The sequence below is a fragment of the Crocuta crocuta genome, unplaced genomic scaffold (genome assembly GCF_008692635.1).
Source record: "Crocuta crocuta isolate KB4526 unplaced genomic scaffold, BGI_CrCroc_1.0 scaffold172, whole genome shotgun sequence".
Taxonomy (NCBI): domain Eukaryota; kingdom Metazoa; phylum Chordata; class Mammalia; order Carnivora; family Hyaenidae; genus Crocuta; species Crocuta crocuta.
Window position 1 is genome coordinate 8,455,656 of NW_027528872.1, and position 15,205 is coordinate 8,470,860.

The 15,205-nt window shown below is 42.6% G+C and overlaps 1 protein-coding gene across 14 annotated transcripts in view; it reads left to right on the top strand.

Moving 5' to 3' along the window:
- SIAE (sialic acid acetylesterase) overlaps window positions 1–15,205 on the top strand; it is a 74,001-nt gene that overhangs the window by 26,985 nt on the left and 31,811 nt on the right. For 3 of the 14 annotated variants that reach the window (XR_013333294.1, XR_013333293.1, XM_077756623.1), the window contains exons 1-3: window positions 45–204; window positions 3,995–4,156; window positions 12,923–13,098. Coding sequence is in view for 12 of the 14 variants with exons in the window: in XM_077756623.1 (XP_077612749.1) it covers window positions 138–204; window positions 3,995–4,156; window positions 12,923–13,098 (405 nt within the window). In the remaining 2 variants the exon portion in view is untranslated. Of the gene's footprint in view, window positions 1–44; window positions 205–1,961; window positions 2,046–3,673; window positions 3,727–3,994; window positions 4,157–4,381; window positions 4,465–5,717; window positions 5,817–6,220; window positions 6,299–7,419; window positions 7,520–12,922; window positions 13,099–15,205 lie in introns of those variants that run through there. The other 11 variants (XM_077756624.1, XM_077756625.1, XM_077756628.1 and 8 more) reach the window with 9 other exon arrangements.

Here is a 15,205-nt window from a genome sequence, read left to right on the forward strand (position 1 = left end):
TGCGGGCTCCGCAACCGAACGGCCCGGGAGGGGTGGAGTCAGGCCTCCCCGCTCCCCGCAGGTCCGGCCCACGCCCCCGCCCCCGCGGTGAAGTCCGCGTCCGGAGTCCCGCGCAGGGCTGGCGGATCCTCCCAAACATGGTAGCGCCGGGATTTGTATTTGGGCTGGTGCTGCCTTTAATCCTGCCGGCCGACACCAGTGCAGGTGAGGTGGCCCGGCTCGGCCCGACCCCTGCCGGTCAGCCTGCGCGGGCTCCGAGATCCCGCGGCCTCTGCAGGCCCCGCGAACCGGGAGCCGCTCCTCCGACCAGACCCAGGCCTAGCCCGCAGGTGTCTGCTGGGCTGGAGTACCGGCCGGTCAGCTGCCTCCCCACCCTTCCACCCTCGTCACGTTGCCGCGTGTGGGGCAGAGGGAGGGTTGGGTGTATCTGACAGGCGAGGTCCAAATGTGCCAGACCGTGGCCCTCAGGGTCTTTGAATAACTGCAATGGAACTCGAAGGGATGGGGGCGAAGCTAGTTAGATAGTATTTGGAAACAGGTAACTGAGTCATCCAAAACATTTCACTGCTGCCCCCACAGTAGTACCCTTGGGGAGGGTTTGCTTCAGACTTGGTTCCTTGGGGGAATTAAATTTTACTAGTTTAAGTGGTGATTAGGACTAAGAAATACAACCCCCTCACTAGCTCAGAATATTTAAGGCTTAGCTTTGATTGCCGGCGCAGCTTACGGGGATGATATGCGTGACACTGGGGAGGAGGGTGACTCACTTTGACTACTGTCCAGGTCAGATCTTGTCGTTTGAATATCCCAGGCTGGACCCTGAGTCACAACCACGGAGAAGCAGAAGCAGGAATCTGCCGCTAACGCAAAGTAAAGTGATAATGCTGGCCCTATTTTTTTCTTCCAACCATTCAAATAGTGGACCCCCAAGTTCCCGGCTAAGAAATTCACGTTGAGGTGAGAATAGGGACAAGGTGTAGAAAAATGACTCGTGCTCTACGTGAGCACCCAGAAGTACCCAGACGGACCAACTGGCGTCCATAAGTAGCTTTTCAGGCTTTAACAAAAGTGTAAACCAGCAGCCCTCTCTACATATCATTTTCTGCCTCTCACCCTCCCTGGGTGACCTTTGGGTCCAGCATATGATAAAACAGTAGAGCCGTTGTTGTATTAACTTTTCTGTTAAAGGCTGTTATCTTTTTTTTTAATGTTTTATTTATTTCTGAGAGAGAGAGAGAGCAGGGGAGGGTCAGAGAGAGAGGGAGACACAGAATCTGAAGCTGACTCCAGGCTCTGAGCTGGCTGTCAGCACAGAGCCCGACGTGGGGCTTGAATCGTGAGATCATGACCTGAGCTGAAGTCCGACCCTTAACCGACTGAGCCACCCAGGTGCCCCAAAGGCTGTTATCTTTCATGCCAGTACAGTATTCTGTCTTCACCTGTGGGTCGTATCATGCCCATGTTTACTATGTAATATTTAAAATGTACAAAAGTATATGAACAATGAAAGAATAAAATGAACACCAAGGGTGCTGCACCCAACTTAAGAACCAGAACGTTGCCAGTTTTTCCAGACTCCCAGGATGTTCCTCCCCAGGGCATCTGCCAGTTCCTCACAAGAGATAACCTAACCACTGTCTTAATTTTGTCACTCACTAACAGAACACTAATTCCTGTTTTCTACTCCAAATGAAGGAAAAATTGAAGACCTAAAAAAAAAAAAAAAAGCTTCAAATGCTACGTGTCTTGTGTTTGACAAAAAGAATGACCAGTCCCGCTTCCTTTCCTGTTCTCCTATTTTGTCCATTGCTCAATTCCTTGGTAATGTTCCACTGTCTACCCTTATCAGCTTGGAATGTGAGCTTTAAAAGGTCAGGGAATATGCCTTTTTTTTTTTTTTTTTTTTTAATTTACCACCAGTATCTGCAGCAGACTGGAAACTGCAGTAACTCTGGAATCAGGTGACTTGGTTTCTAGTCCTTTCGTAAACTACCTGTGTGATGTAAGGAGCTGAATATGCATTGTGGACGGCTTCCCAGTAGAATGTAAGCTTCCTGCTACTTTTCCTTTATTTTTTTCTTCTTTCTTTTTCTTACTATTCTATCCTCAGTGCTTAAAATGGTACCTGGCCCACAGTAGGCATTAATAAAAATTTGTTGAATTAATTAATGAATATGCAAGCTATTAGGTAAAATTACCTAATCTACACCCTAATCTATGTCGATATCAGTCTGTTGATCAGTAAATAACATGATTGTACCTTGGGGTGTGAAAGATCCTTTCTATCCTTAAAATTCTTTAACTCAGAATAGAGCCAGGCACAGTGAGGACCAGGGAGTGTGTGTTGGCGAAAACAGACTGACTTGGAAAGAAAGATGTGTCCCCAGCACAATGAGACAAAGGCTGCACTCTTAGAGAGCTCTTCCTTTGCATAGGCTCCTGTGCAAATGACAGCCAGTTTTCTTCCCTCCGTTCCCCTCCCCCCACCTCTGCTTAGCTCTTAGCCCTTTGGTTTTCAGTTCTTGTTCCATATGAAGCACCTACCCAAGACTAGGCACTCCCACACATGTGCCTCTCCCCTTCCCTCCAGCAGGCAGCCAACGTGCTTATGCAATTCTGGGATGTTAGAGTCTCTTAGAGCATTTTGCTTGTGGTCGCTGTGCATCTCCAGCCCATTATCCAGGCTTCTGGAAGACTGTTGGTTGTCATGTAGGTTTTAGGATGGAACTCATGAGAGAGAGCCGCCTAGGATGTTTAGCGACTGGGCTGCTATTTGAAGCACAGGGCAAATAGGCCACAGAATCTGTAAAGGAGACCGACCCCATTAGCTTTGGGGCCCTGTTAAGTATAGCCTCAGGGGCCATCATCATTTGTAGCTTTCAGGGAGGAAAATGTCAACCTTGTTAGTTCTCATTCTCTTTCCTGCCTATCATTTTCATTTAAAACCCTTTAAAAAAATTGTAACTCTGTTAATTATTTTCTTCTAGGGATTTTAGTCTGTTTTGTTCAGACAAATTGGGACATAACTTAGGAAAGTTTTTATTTTGTTCCTCCTTGTTAAGTTTTGATGAGGAACTCATGGAGATAATTTGGATAGATGCTTGTTATTAATAAAATACTTCAATATAGGCTGCATGTTAAAAATAGGAATGATCTCGTTAAAGTGAGTTCTTATTCAGTCTTGTTAGTGACTCTAGAATAGAATCTACAGTTTCAAGTGCTCTCTCTCTCTCATTCTTTTTATATAACTTAGCTTGTGAAATGGGTAAAATTGAGACGAAAGACCTTTGTTCTGACATTTTGACCTTCTGTTGCTCGCCGTCCTTATTTTTATCATCTTAACTTATTTCAATTTACCTTAGAAGGAAGCAGATGTCACAGATATTCATAAATGCTTATTTAAAATTTTTAGTGGGTTGTCAAAAAAAAACCCCACAATAAGGGGAATTATTTGCAGGAGTCGACACTGGCAGGATGGAAAGGGGCAGATAAAGAATACGGGAAAGATTAGGGGAGGTTGTGTTGGAGAGAGGCAGGTTTCTTTATTCCCAGCAACGAGGAGTGGGCCTGGTAATGGAAAGTAGGGGAAGGAAGCGGTTTATTTTTCTCATAAATACCATCTGTGAGGTGCATAAAAGGAGCATTTTCACAACTTAGGGGGAGAGCACAGAGCGTCAGGGCCAAGCCTGAGAGCAAAGGAAGATCAAGAGCTCTGAAGGGGAGGAGGTTTGTGGCACATTGGTTGTCTATTGGCCATGTTGTTTTCCTTATTGGCCATGTTGTACTGTGATGTATACTGTTGGCAACTGCCCTCGTTCTGTTGCTTACCTAATTAGGAAGAATAAGATCTAGTTTTAGAAGATTAAAGGGTCTGGGTATATTCAAATTGTCTTGCATAAAGACTTTATGTTCCTTGCTGTTTAACCAGATGCAATGGATGATGAATAATCCAGCCCCCGATGATGCTTTTCTAAGTGTTTGTTAAAATTTTTAGATGTTGATTTCCGCTTTGCTTCATACATCAATAATTACATGGTGCTGCAGAAGGAGCCAGCAGGGGCCGTGATCTGGGGCTATGGCAATTCTGGAGCCACCGTGACAGTGACTCTCTACCAAGATCTAGAAACCATCATGGAGAAGGTCACGAATGTCAAAGGTAAGACTGCTCTTCCTCAGTTCAGCTTTTGTCCTCTTCTGCCACCTGCTGGACAGTCTGTAAAAGGAGGGCTTGCGCGGGAACTCCGGTTATCCCACCCATCCGTTTAAGTTTGAGTGTTTACCATGTGTTAGGTACTGAGGACACAAAGAGAATTAAGACAGAGTCAGAGTCCCCGCCCTCCAGGATCTCATGGCGTAATGGGAATAGATGCCAAGTCATAAAGTGCAGTGCGATAAATGCTATGATGAAGGAGTCTGTGGGGTGCCATGGGGTATAGAAAAGAGGCGGCTAACTCAGATCGGATGGTAAGCAACAGTTTCCACTGAACGGGACATTTGAACTGAATTATTCATAAAAGAGAGGCAGTATGGAGGAGTGCTTAAGAACCCAGGCTCTGGGCTTACTGAGCTCAGGTTCTGACTCTCAGTGTGTGACTCTGTAACCTCAGGCATGTTATATAACGTCTCTGCGTCGCAATTTCCTTATTTATAAAGTGGGGATAATGATAATTTAGGGTTATTGTAAGGATTTAATGAATTAACGCATGTGAACATGTGTGTTAGCCACCATTATTATCATTATCATTGTTATTATATTTAGAGAGTCACTCAAACATTTATTGAGTGCCTATGTGCCATATATTGCGCTAGGTACTGGTAATACAGTGATTAGCAAGATAGATATGGTCTCTCTCCTAATGAAGTTTACAGATGAGGGGAGGAGACAGAAAAAGAATAAGCAGCTACAGTTTAAGTCAGGTGCCGTAATGTGGAATTGCAGTGTGCTATGGGAGTGCTTAGGAGAGATAATTACTTAGTCAAAGATTTATCTTGAAAGATAAGTTGGGCAAATCAGGTAGGGGAAATGGCCTGGACAAAGGCATGGGCCATTGGAGACATGGCAAGCAGTTTGGTTTGTCTAAGCCCTGGGGTCTGTGACTGGTAGCAGATGACAGGAGAGAAGGTTGGAAATGTAGGAAGGCTTGTTTGTCACTGCTAAGGACTGTATACTCTACTTTGGATCAGTGGATTTTAAGTAGCCAAATAACTCCATCAGCTTTGTACTTCAGGGGTCGCCTGGGTGGCTCAGTTGGTTAAGCGGTTGACTTTGGCTCAGGTCATGACCTCATGGTTGGTGAGTTTGAGCCCCGCATCGGGCTCTGTGCTGACAGCTAGCTCAGAGCCTGGAGCCTGCTTTGGATTCTGTCTCTCTCTCTCTCTCTCTCTACCTCCCCTGCATGCATGCTCTCTCTCTCTCAAAAACCAATAAATGTTAAAAAAAAAAAGATTCATATTTTAGGAAGATAACTCTGGCAGCACTCTGGGGAGTGGAGTGGAGATCAGAAGGAATAGAGGTGGTGGGAACTGTTAGCCTATGATATTTAGGCAATAGATGACAAAGTCCTGACCCAAGGTAGTGGCTTTGAGGATATTCAAGAAGGCGAGAACTAGAACCTTCTGTGAGCAGACAGGTCTTACAAAGGAGTCTTTGTCTAGAAAGGGCAAAGGTGTGTAGGGACATGCATAGGAGCATAGTGTAAGTTAACTGGATATTGGAGGACACAGTCATGGCCAGGTCAAGTGGAGACAGGATCAGATAATGCATGGTTAGAGGTAGCGATTATAACCATGGAATGTTGAAGGTGAGCATCAGACAGGTGAGGAGGCTACTCTGGGGAGCAGGGAGGTTAATGTGGGAGTTGGTGGTTTGAGCAGTGACTTGAAGATATATATGACAGGGAAGCTTGTGAGAATTTTACTGGGCCTTGACAACAAGGATTTCCTGATTAGCTTTGTCAATATCCAGTCCAGAGTGACCCAGACCCTGGTGCAGGCTCTTTATAATTCATTTCCATACAACAAACATTTTTTTAAAAGTTTATCTATTTATTTTGAGAGACAAAGAGAATGTATGTGTGCGTGTACACACACTCTTGCATGGGAGCGGGGGAGGGGCAAAGGGAGAAGCCGAGAGAGAATCCCAAGCAGGCTGCAGTGCAAAGCCCAACATAGGGCTCAAATCCATGAACTATAAAATCATCAACTGAGCTGAAATCAAGAGCTAGAAGCTCAACCTACTGAGCCATGTAGGCGCCCCAGCAAACATCTAAAATTACAATGTGCCAGGCATAGATGCGAGGTGAGTGCTTCTAGTTCTTGGATTTTAAGACTTTTTAATGTAAGAATGTTAACTGGGCAAAACTAAGAACGTTGAAAGGGGAAGCATAAACGGATGGAGAAGTTGCTCTCTGTTAGATTTAAATGCTACTGGTGACCTGCAGGATATACTGAAAATGAATTTGAGAGACAAGCAGTGCTATCTCTTTTTCTGTTGTGCCCATCTTAGAAATTAACAGCACAGAGTGTAAATACTGGTGATCGCTGTTGATTTAGAAATCTGAAGAGCTGCTGTAGTTTAAAAATAAAAAATAGGAATACCTTGGCTAATAATTAACATTACCAATAAATATTTAGAAGACAGAGACTACATAGTGCTACAGTGATAGATACAAAAGATATATATATACTTTATATATATTTGTTAGGCTCTCTGCATTTGCTTGGTAGAAGAGAAAAAATAAAATTTTTTTTGTAGATCCATAAACCTACTTTTAGGGGCATCTTGCTGTGTTCTGTACATGAAGCAAAATCGACAAAATGTTATTTGAAATAAAGGAGGTAGACATGTAGGACATTTCATAGGGCGGGAAAGAAAATGTTTCTCGGGGCGCCTGGGTGGCTTAGTCGGTTAAGCGTCCGACTTTCGCTTAGGTCATGATCTCACGGTTCGTGGGTTCGGGCCCCACGTCGGGCTCTGTGCTGACTGCCAGCTCAGAGCCTGGAGCCTGTTTCAGTCTGTGACTCCCTCTCTCTCTGACCCTCCCCTGCTCACGCTGTCTCTCTCTCTCTCTCCTAGAAATAAATAAAACATTTAAAAAAAAAAAAAGAAAATGTTTCTCAAAGGAAACACTGCATGGTATATTGAAGGGCTGACTTCTCTTTAAATTTGATGAGGACTCTGGGATTTTCAGCTAGACTACCTCAGTTTGTCACTCTGTCTCTGTTAATATTTAACTTATTACCTATAATCAATCCCCTGGGTGTCCACAACAAAATGGAATTAACAGCATGAAGATTTTTGTCCAACAGACTGACACTTAAGCTTTGGGACAATTAAAACTTGAGGGATGATTGGGAATGTGGGTCAGGTTCTGGCCTATTCAAACCATATTGTCAAATGATGCATGATGATTTTTTCAGACACAAGGAATAAAACTGGAGTGGATAGGGTATTTCTTCTCACTTTGACACACACGGGGGATAAAATGAGAGTGTGTCTGGATTCATCATCATGACTGAGGTAAGTAGGGATATTTTTTTTAACTTAGAAAATTACAAAGTCTAACCCCCTTAGAAAAGTAAAAAGTTCCTGGTTGCTGTGTTAGCATGCACACTCGTTTTCTGTGATAAACAATAAATTACCACAAACTTAGGTGCTTAGAACAACATATTTTTGTTACGGCAGAGTTTCTACAGATCTGAAGCCTGGGCCATTGCTTAGCTGCGTTCTCTGTTCAGGGTCTCACAAGACTGAAATCAAATGTTTGCTGGGCTGTGTTCTCATCTGGAGGCTTGACTAGGGAAGGATCCCCTACAAGCTCCTGTAGGCTGCTGACAGGTTTACTTCCTTATGCCTATAGAATTCATGGAAGCATCTCTACTGCTTCAAATCTCTGACCCCTAGACCATCTTTTATTTTTTTAAATTTTTTTAAAAAATGTTTTATTTATTTCTAGGAGAGAGAGAGAGACAGTGTGAGCAGGGGAGGGTCAGAGAGAGAGGGAGTCACAGATGGAAACAGGCTCCAGGCTCCGAGCTGGGAGTCAGCACAGAGCCCGACGTGGGGCTTGAACCCACGAACTGCGAGATCGTGACCTAAGCGAAAGTCGGACGCTTAACCGACTAAACCACCCAGGCGCCCCTATTTTTTTTTAATTTTTAAAAAATATTTTATTTATTTCTGAAAGAGAAAGAAAGAAAGAAAGAGAGAGAGAGAGAGAGAGCGAGCCGGGAAGGAACAGAGAGAGAGAGGGAGGCACAGAATCGGAAGCATGCTCCAGTCTCTGAGGTGTCAGCACAGAGCCTTACACAGGGCTTGAGCTCACAAGCCATGAGATCAGGACCTGAGCCAGAGTCAAATGCTTTACCAACTGAGCCACCCAGGTGCCCCTAGACCTTCTTTTAAAGGGCTCGCCTTATTTGGTCAGGCCCACCCAGAGTAATCTTCCTTTTTATTAACTTAGTGTCAACTGATTAGGAAGTTTAATTACATCTTCAAAATTTCTTTATTTTTTCTATGTAATGTAACCCAAGTCACAAGAATGATATTTCCTCCCCCATGCCATTTTCTGTTGGTTGGAAGCAAATCACAGATTCTGCCTGAAGTTTAGGGGAAGGGATTATGTAAGGGTGTTACTTATTGGGGGATCACCTTAGGGTGTATCTGCCATTGTATGCTGTTATTCATTCATTCATTCATTCATTCATTCATTCATTCGTAGTTTGTTGTCAAGTTGGTTTTCATATAACACCCAGTGCTCATCCCAACAAGTGCTCTCCTCCATGCCCATCACCCCCCTTCCCCTCTCCCCCCCCACCCCTATCAGCCCTCAGTTTGTTCTCAGTATTCACGAGTCTCTCATGGTTTGCCTCCCTCCCTCTCCCCAACTATTTTTCCCCTTCTCCCCCACGGTCCTCCATTAAGTTTCTCCTAATCCACCTATAAGTGAAAACATATGGTATCTGTTTTTCTCTGCCTGACTTATTTCTCTCAGCGTAACACCCTCAAGTTCCATCCACGTGGCTACAAATGGCCAGATTTCATTCTTTCTCATTGCCATGTAGTATTCCATTGTATAGATAAACCACATCTTCTTGATCCATTCGTCAGTTGATGGACATTTAGGCTCTTTCCATGATTTGGGTATTGTTGATAGTGCTGCTATGAACATTGGGGTACATGTGCCCCTATTGCATGCTATAATTTAAACAATTTGCATAAACAGTTTTATTGATGGAAAAATGTTCAAGCTCTTTTTTTGCTTTTTACATTTATATTTGGTGGTGGTGATGAGCTTTATACAGAATAAATGCAGGTTGCAAAAGGGTGGTTTGGGCAGTAGGATCTTCTTTACCTCCAAGTCACTTCTACAGATCATTGAACTGATTTATAGCTGGTGAAGTGCCAGGGTTTTGTGGGCAAGGAACTTCTTCCTGTTCTAGGCTTTTCTTCTTGGAAAGGGAAAGGTCATGGATAATTTCCCTTTTTTTCTTCTTGGCATCTGAGATTTGGCACAATAACCTGAAAAATAATAACATCTGATGTTAATAGCAAAAAGAAAAAAGCATGAATGCACTCTATGACTAATCATGTCTTTAGACAAATTCTTTTAATTTTTTTCCCTTTGATTATTTGTTCTGATTTTGAGGTGGTGGGTGGTCAGGGAGATGGAGAAAAGAAAATGAAGAGAGTTCTTTACTTCAGCCATTGACTGGAACATGAAAAGAGGGACAGGAAGAAATAGGCCCCCAGATATGCTAACCATCGGACACAGAAACACAAAGCCTGATTAGTAGTTTGCATGGTTTTCTTGGTATAGCTCAGGACTGGGGTTTACCCTCCACCTTTCACTGAATGCCTCGCACACAGTAAGCACTCTAAGTAACTGTGTAATGAAGGAAGGACACGAATCTTCCTAGATGGGAGATGAAAGTATGCGAGGAAGCAAATATTTGAATGCAACAAAAATGAGAGTTTACAGAAACCTGGGCCTGGATTGGTAAGAGAGGTCACAAGATTCACATGTGATGAAGGTCCAGAAGAAGGAATCAGAACAGCTATTGTTCAGAAAGTCCATCAGGCTGAGCAGAAAGTCAGCTGGATGTTGAACTTCCAACTCTTCGTAGTATGGCTCGGTTTTATTATTTGGATTCAATCTAATGGATGTGGCAGGGGGGTCAACAAAGTTTCTAAAGACTGTAACTGGATTTCATCATCCTGTGTTGAACTCCACTTTATTTTTTTTTTTAATGTTTTTTTTTTTTTTAATTTATTTCTAGGAGAGAGNGGAGCTCGAACCCACGAACCGCGAGCTCCACTTTAACCAGCCAGTCCTTGACTGACAGCCAAGGACTAATCACTTCTTGTGAAACATGGTGACTTCTGCCTCTGTAATCCCGTCCTTGCCTTTAGTCTAAGAACCAGCCTTCACTGGGCTTGCTCTTCTTCATATATTCTTACATGGGAGTGAATCCTCAGTGACTTAAACAGATGGTTTCTAGGTTGATTTAACCATTAGCAAGCTCTGGACTTGGCTTCCCCTGCAGTCCCTGGCAGGTAACTTCACTTAACCCTCGTTATTGTGTTAGAGTTTTTCTTTTATCAAGTGGGGAGGAAAACAGCTTGAAACAAAAAGAACTCGAGGACTAGGCCAGAAAGAAGTTCTCCAAGGTCTCTCAGGGAGTTGAGAGTTTTCCTCAAGAGAGCAGTTCTTGGTGTGGATCCCTGATTCTCTTCAGACTATTTAGGTGCTTGAGGGAGCCCATCCTCTGGCTATAGTAGGATGGTATTGCCATCCTTTGCTAAAACATTTCCCCCTTCCCTTATTTGCCCTTTAGTTGCTGGGCAGCAAAACTTTTCAGAAGCTCTGGTGAAGGTAATTTTCTTCACTGGCCATATTGCGTGGATTGAGGCAAAGTCTAAATATCTAATTAACAGTGACTAGGAATAGATTGCACAGTAGCAGAAAGCTAAAGAAGTTCTGCCCTAGGTTTTTTGACCCCCTCATCATAAATGACTAATGTTTGTGGCAGAAGGACAGAGATTTAGTAAGATACGTGAGTGCAAGAAGCCTGGAAAGACCTTGGCAAGACTGGAGAGGGGACAGATTGGAGCGTCTGCCTGCTCAGCAGCGTAAGCCATCTGGAGCACATCACACCTGTGCGACACAATCTGTACTAGCTGCCCACTGTTTCCAAAACAGTGATTTTTCTGCTTTAGGTGAATTATACATTTAATGTGTTGATGTCTGATATAAAAACAATAGTGAGCATTTGGTCCTGAGCTTCCTTGACCTCTACAGGATGGGAGTAGCAATCTCAGTGGGTTGTGCTTTTGAGAGGGGCACGCAGGCACCCTTTCACTGGTGCCTTCAGGCTTGTGGACATTTTCTCCAAGACTCTGAGCAATCTGTACGGTTTGAGCTTTTCCTAACCTCCTATCATGCGTCTGGACTTCTCATGCTTCTGCTTAGCTTTTGCTGATTGGGAAGAACTTAGCATAGCATCTAGCACTTAGTAGGCACTTGGATAGTATTTTTATAATTTTTACAGGATGCTATAATAACTTTAGGGTGCTCCACTTCCACTTCTTACCATTCTTTCCCTCTGAATTAACACTGGTCTGAGGGGCACAAATTAGAAATTATTTTGCAGCCTTTGGCATGATGCCAAGAATATTTATTTTAAAACAATCATTTCTTTATTTTCTTAAATTTTTTCTCACTCTCCTTTCTTCAGTTTTGTTCATGTTGTTTGGTTCTCCCAGGCATCATTTTGCCACTTTGAGGATATTTTCCCTAAGTTTCTGAGTATGATGTTGGCAGTGGTGGTAGTATGAGTGGGTGAGAGGTAGGAAGGTGGTAGGGGGGTGGTTCCTAAGGAATGTGCTATGAGTTTCTGAAATAGGGTCTTGGATAGCTTTTCATCTTCCTAATTGAGTCCGAAAACCTTAATTCTGGTAAGTAACTGTGGAAAATAATTAATTGGGCACATCTAAATGTCTTCTTCACAGAGAGATCAATTTGTGATTAATCTCAAGTTCATACTATGTATGCACCCACTCCTTTGTCCTGTGTCAGTTTCTATGCTCACCTGTGAGTCCAGTGGCAGGAGAATCCAGAGGTACCAGTAGCATTAATCCTTGGAGGCAGCATGGGGAGTTGGTGGGGGGATTGATGACAAGGATGATGCTAGCAGGTAAGAGGAACTTCCAGATTATAAATGATCTTCTCTCGCCTGTGTTCACACTTGATGAGATAATTACAAATTAATTTGGGGACACTGCATAAATCTATTGGATTATGAGTATATTAATGCTGACAGTTGGATAGTATAATATGAATTTCTATTTTATGTTTCTTTAGAATTAAGTGCCCTTGGATTTTGGTCTCAGTATGTTTTTGTCTATTTAGGACTATTTTGTCTATTCTTATTTAGAATTATAACTGGGAGATTAATTTTTCCTGTAAATGCTTCAGTTACAAGGAAGGAGGGGTTGGTACAGATCAAGGATTGAAATGCTGCTGCTTTTGTTATTTCTGTTTACTTGCCTGAAATTTGGCTCATCTTCAAATCCTTTTAAAGCTTATTTTGAGAGAGAGGGAGAGTCAGAACGAGAGAGAGAAAACAGGGCGGGGCAGAGAGAGAAGGAGAAACAGAGAATCTCAAGCAGGCTCCACACTGTCAGCGCAGAGCCCAACGTGGGGCTCGATCTCACGAACTACAAGATCGTGACCTGAGCTGAGATCAGGAGTCTGCCTCTTAACCAGCTGCCCTAATCAGGTGCCCTAATCTTCTTATCTTTGAATTCAGTTCATCATAGTGGCTGGGAACAGCCACAAGTGAGTATGATGCATGGCAGGATTGGGCTTTAATTTCATTTTAATTAATTGATTAATTCCTTGGAGGCTTTTTATGATTTCAGCACATTCTAACAGCTGGATGGTGGTACTGGATCCCATGAAGCCTGGTGGACCTTATGAGGTGATGGCACAGCAGACTTTTGGGAGAACAAACTTCACCCTGAGAGTTCATGATGTCTTATTTGGAGATGTCTGGCTTTGCAGTGGGCAAAGTAACATGCAGATGACAGTTTCACAGGTAATTTGCAGAGTCTTAGTGTTGATAAATCATGATGATGGAGAACAAGAAAAAGAAGGTGGAGGAAAGGGACAAGTAGAAGGATGTAGAAACCTTTTTCTGCCATGTGCCAAGATCTGTTCTGAGTGTTTGGCATGTATTAATTTGATTTAACAACTTTATGAGGTAAGTATGGTTATTTGCCTCACAGATGAGGAAACTGGCCCACTGAGGTTAAATTACCAGCTTAAGGTCACACAGTTCATAGTGCAGCCAGAATATGAGCAGGTAGTGCGACTCCAGAGCCTCTTTCTTAATCACAGCTAGTGCTCTGGATGTGTGCAAGGCACCATTTCCTTGACTTCCCGAGCTAAAGGCAGGAGTGAGAGTATCTGGTGGTAAGAGATTTCATATCAAATTGATGACAAAGTAGATTACTCTTCTTTTTGATTGGTCTTAGAAGATGAGCTTCTGGAGAGAGCCTAGGAATTCAAAACAACTAGAATTTGTTTCAAGCTGTGCATCTGATATAATATGTCTTTTGTTGTCATGGCGATTTAAAAATTCAAAACTGAATGTTGGCTTTGCCTTTTACTGGTTACATGACTCGGAGAAAATCACTTCGTATTTCTGAGACTTTGTTTTCAAAGTCTCTGGCTTTTGGGGGCACCTGAGTGGCTCAGTTGGTTGAGCATCTGACTCTTGATTTAGGCTCAGGTCATGATCCCAAGTCATGGGATCAAGCCCCGTGTCAGGCTCTGTGCTGAGCATGGAGCCTGCTTTTGATTTGCTCTCCTTCGTCTGCCCCTCTCCTCTGCACCTGTGAGCCCCCCTGTTAGCCCCCCCCAAAACCCACCTTAAAAATTGTGGTTAAAATGAATATAACATCATATTTATCATCTTAACCGGTGGCATTAAATTTATTCACAACCGTATGTGTACCTGTCACCACCACTATCTGTACTCAAAAAAATTTTTCATCATCCCAACATCCCTCTGTACCCATCAAGCAGTAACCGCCTCCCCCCTCCTTTTTGCCTTCTTTCAGCTCCTGGTATGAATTTCTCTATGAATTTGCCTATTCTAGGTACCTCAGTTTTCAGTGTGCAAGTCTCCTACATCCTTGGCTAGATTTATTCCTAAGTATTTAATTCTTTTAGATGGTATTATAAACGTAATCATGCAATCTTTGTCCTTCTGTATCTGACTTAATTTACTAAGCATAATGTTTTCAAGGTCCATCCATGTCATAGCGTATTCAAAATTTTGTCCCTTTTTATGTATTCCATTGTGTATGTAGCATTTTGTTTATTCATTCTTCTATTGATGGACCTTTGGGCGGTTTCTGCCTTTTGACTATTGTGTATGATACTGCAGTGAACGTTGGTGTACAGATACCTGTTCCAGCCCCTGCTTTCAATTCTTTTGGATATATACCTTTGAGCGAAATTGCTGGACCATCTATTAGTTCTATGTTTAACTTTTGAGGAACCACCAAAACATTACTACAGTGGCCGTACCATTTTACATTCCTACCAGCAATCTTTGAAGGTTCAATTTCTCTAACACATGTTATTTTCTGTTTTTTTTTAATTAAAAAATTTTTTATTATGGCCATACTCGTAGATATGAAGTGGTATCTCATTGTGTTTAAACATTTTTTAACTTTTTATTTAAATTTTAGTTAACATACAGTGCAATATTGGTTTTGTGAGTAAAATTCAGTGATTCATCACTTACATAATACGCAGTGCTCATCATAAGTGCCCTCTTTAATACCCATCACCCATCTAGTTGATTCCCCACCCACCTCCCTCCATCAACCTTAACTTTGTTCTCTATCATTAAGAGTCTCTTATGGTTTGTTTCCTTCTCTCCTCTTCCTCCCAACTTCTCATATGTTTATCTGTTTTGTTTCTTAAATTCCACATATGAGTGAAATCATATGGTATTTGTCTTTCTCTGATTGACTTATTTCATTTAGTATAATACAGTCCGGCTCCATCCATGTCATTGCAAATGGCAAGATTTCATTTTTTAAAAAATTTTTAACATTTATTTATTTTCGAGACAGAGAGACAGAGCACGAGCTGGGAAGGGGCAGAGAGAGAGGGAGACACAGAATCCG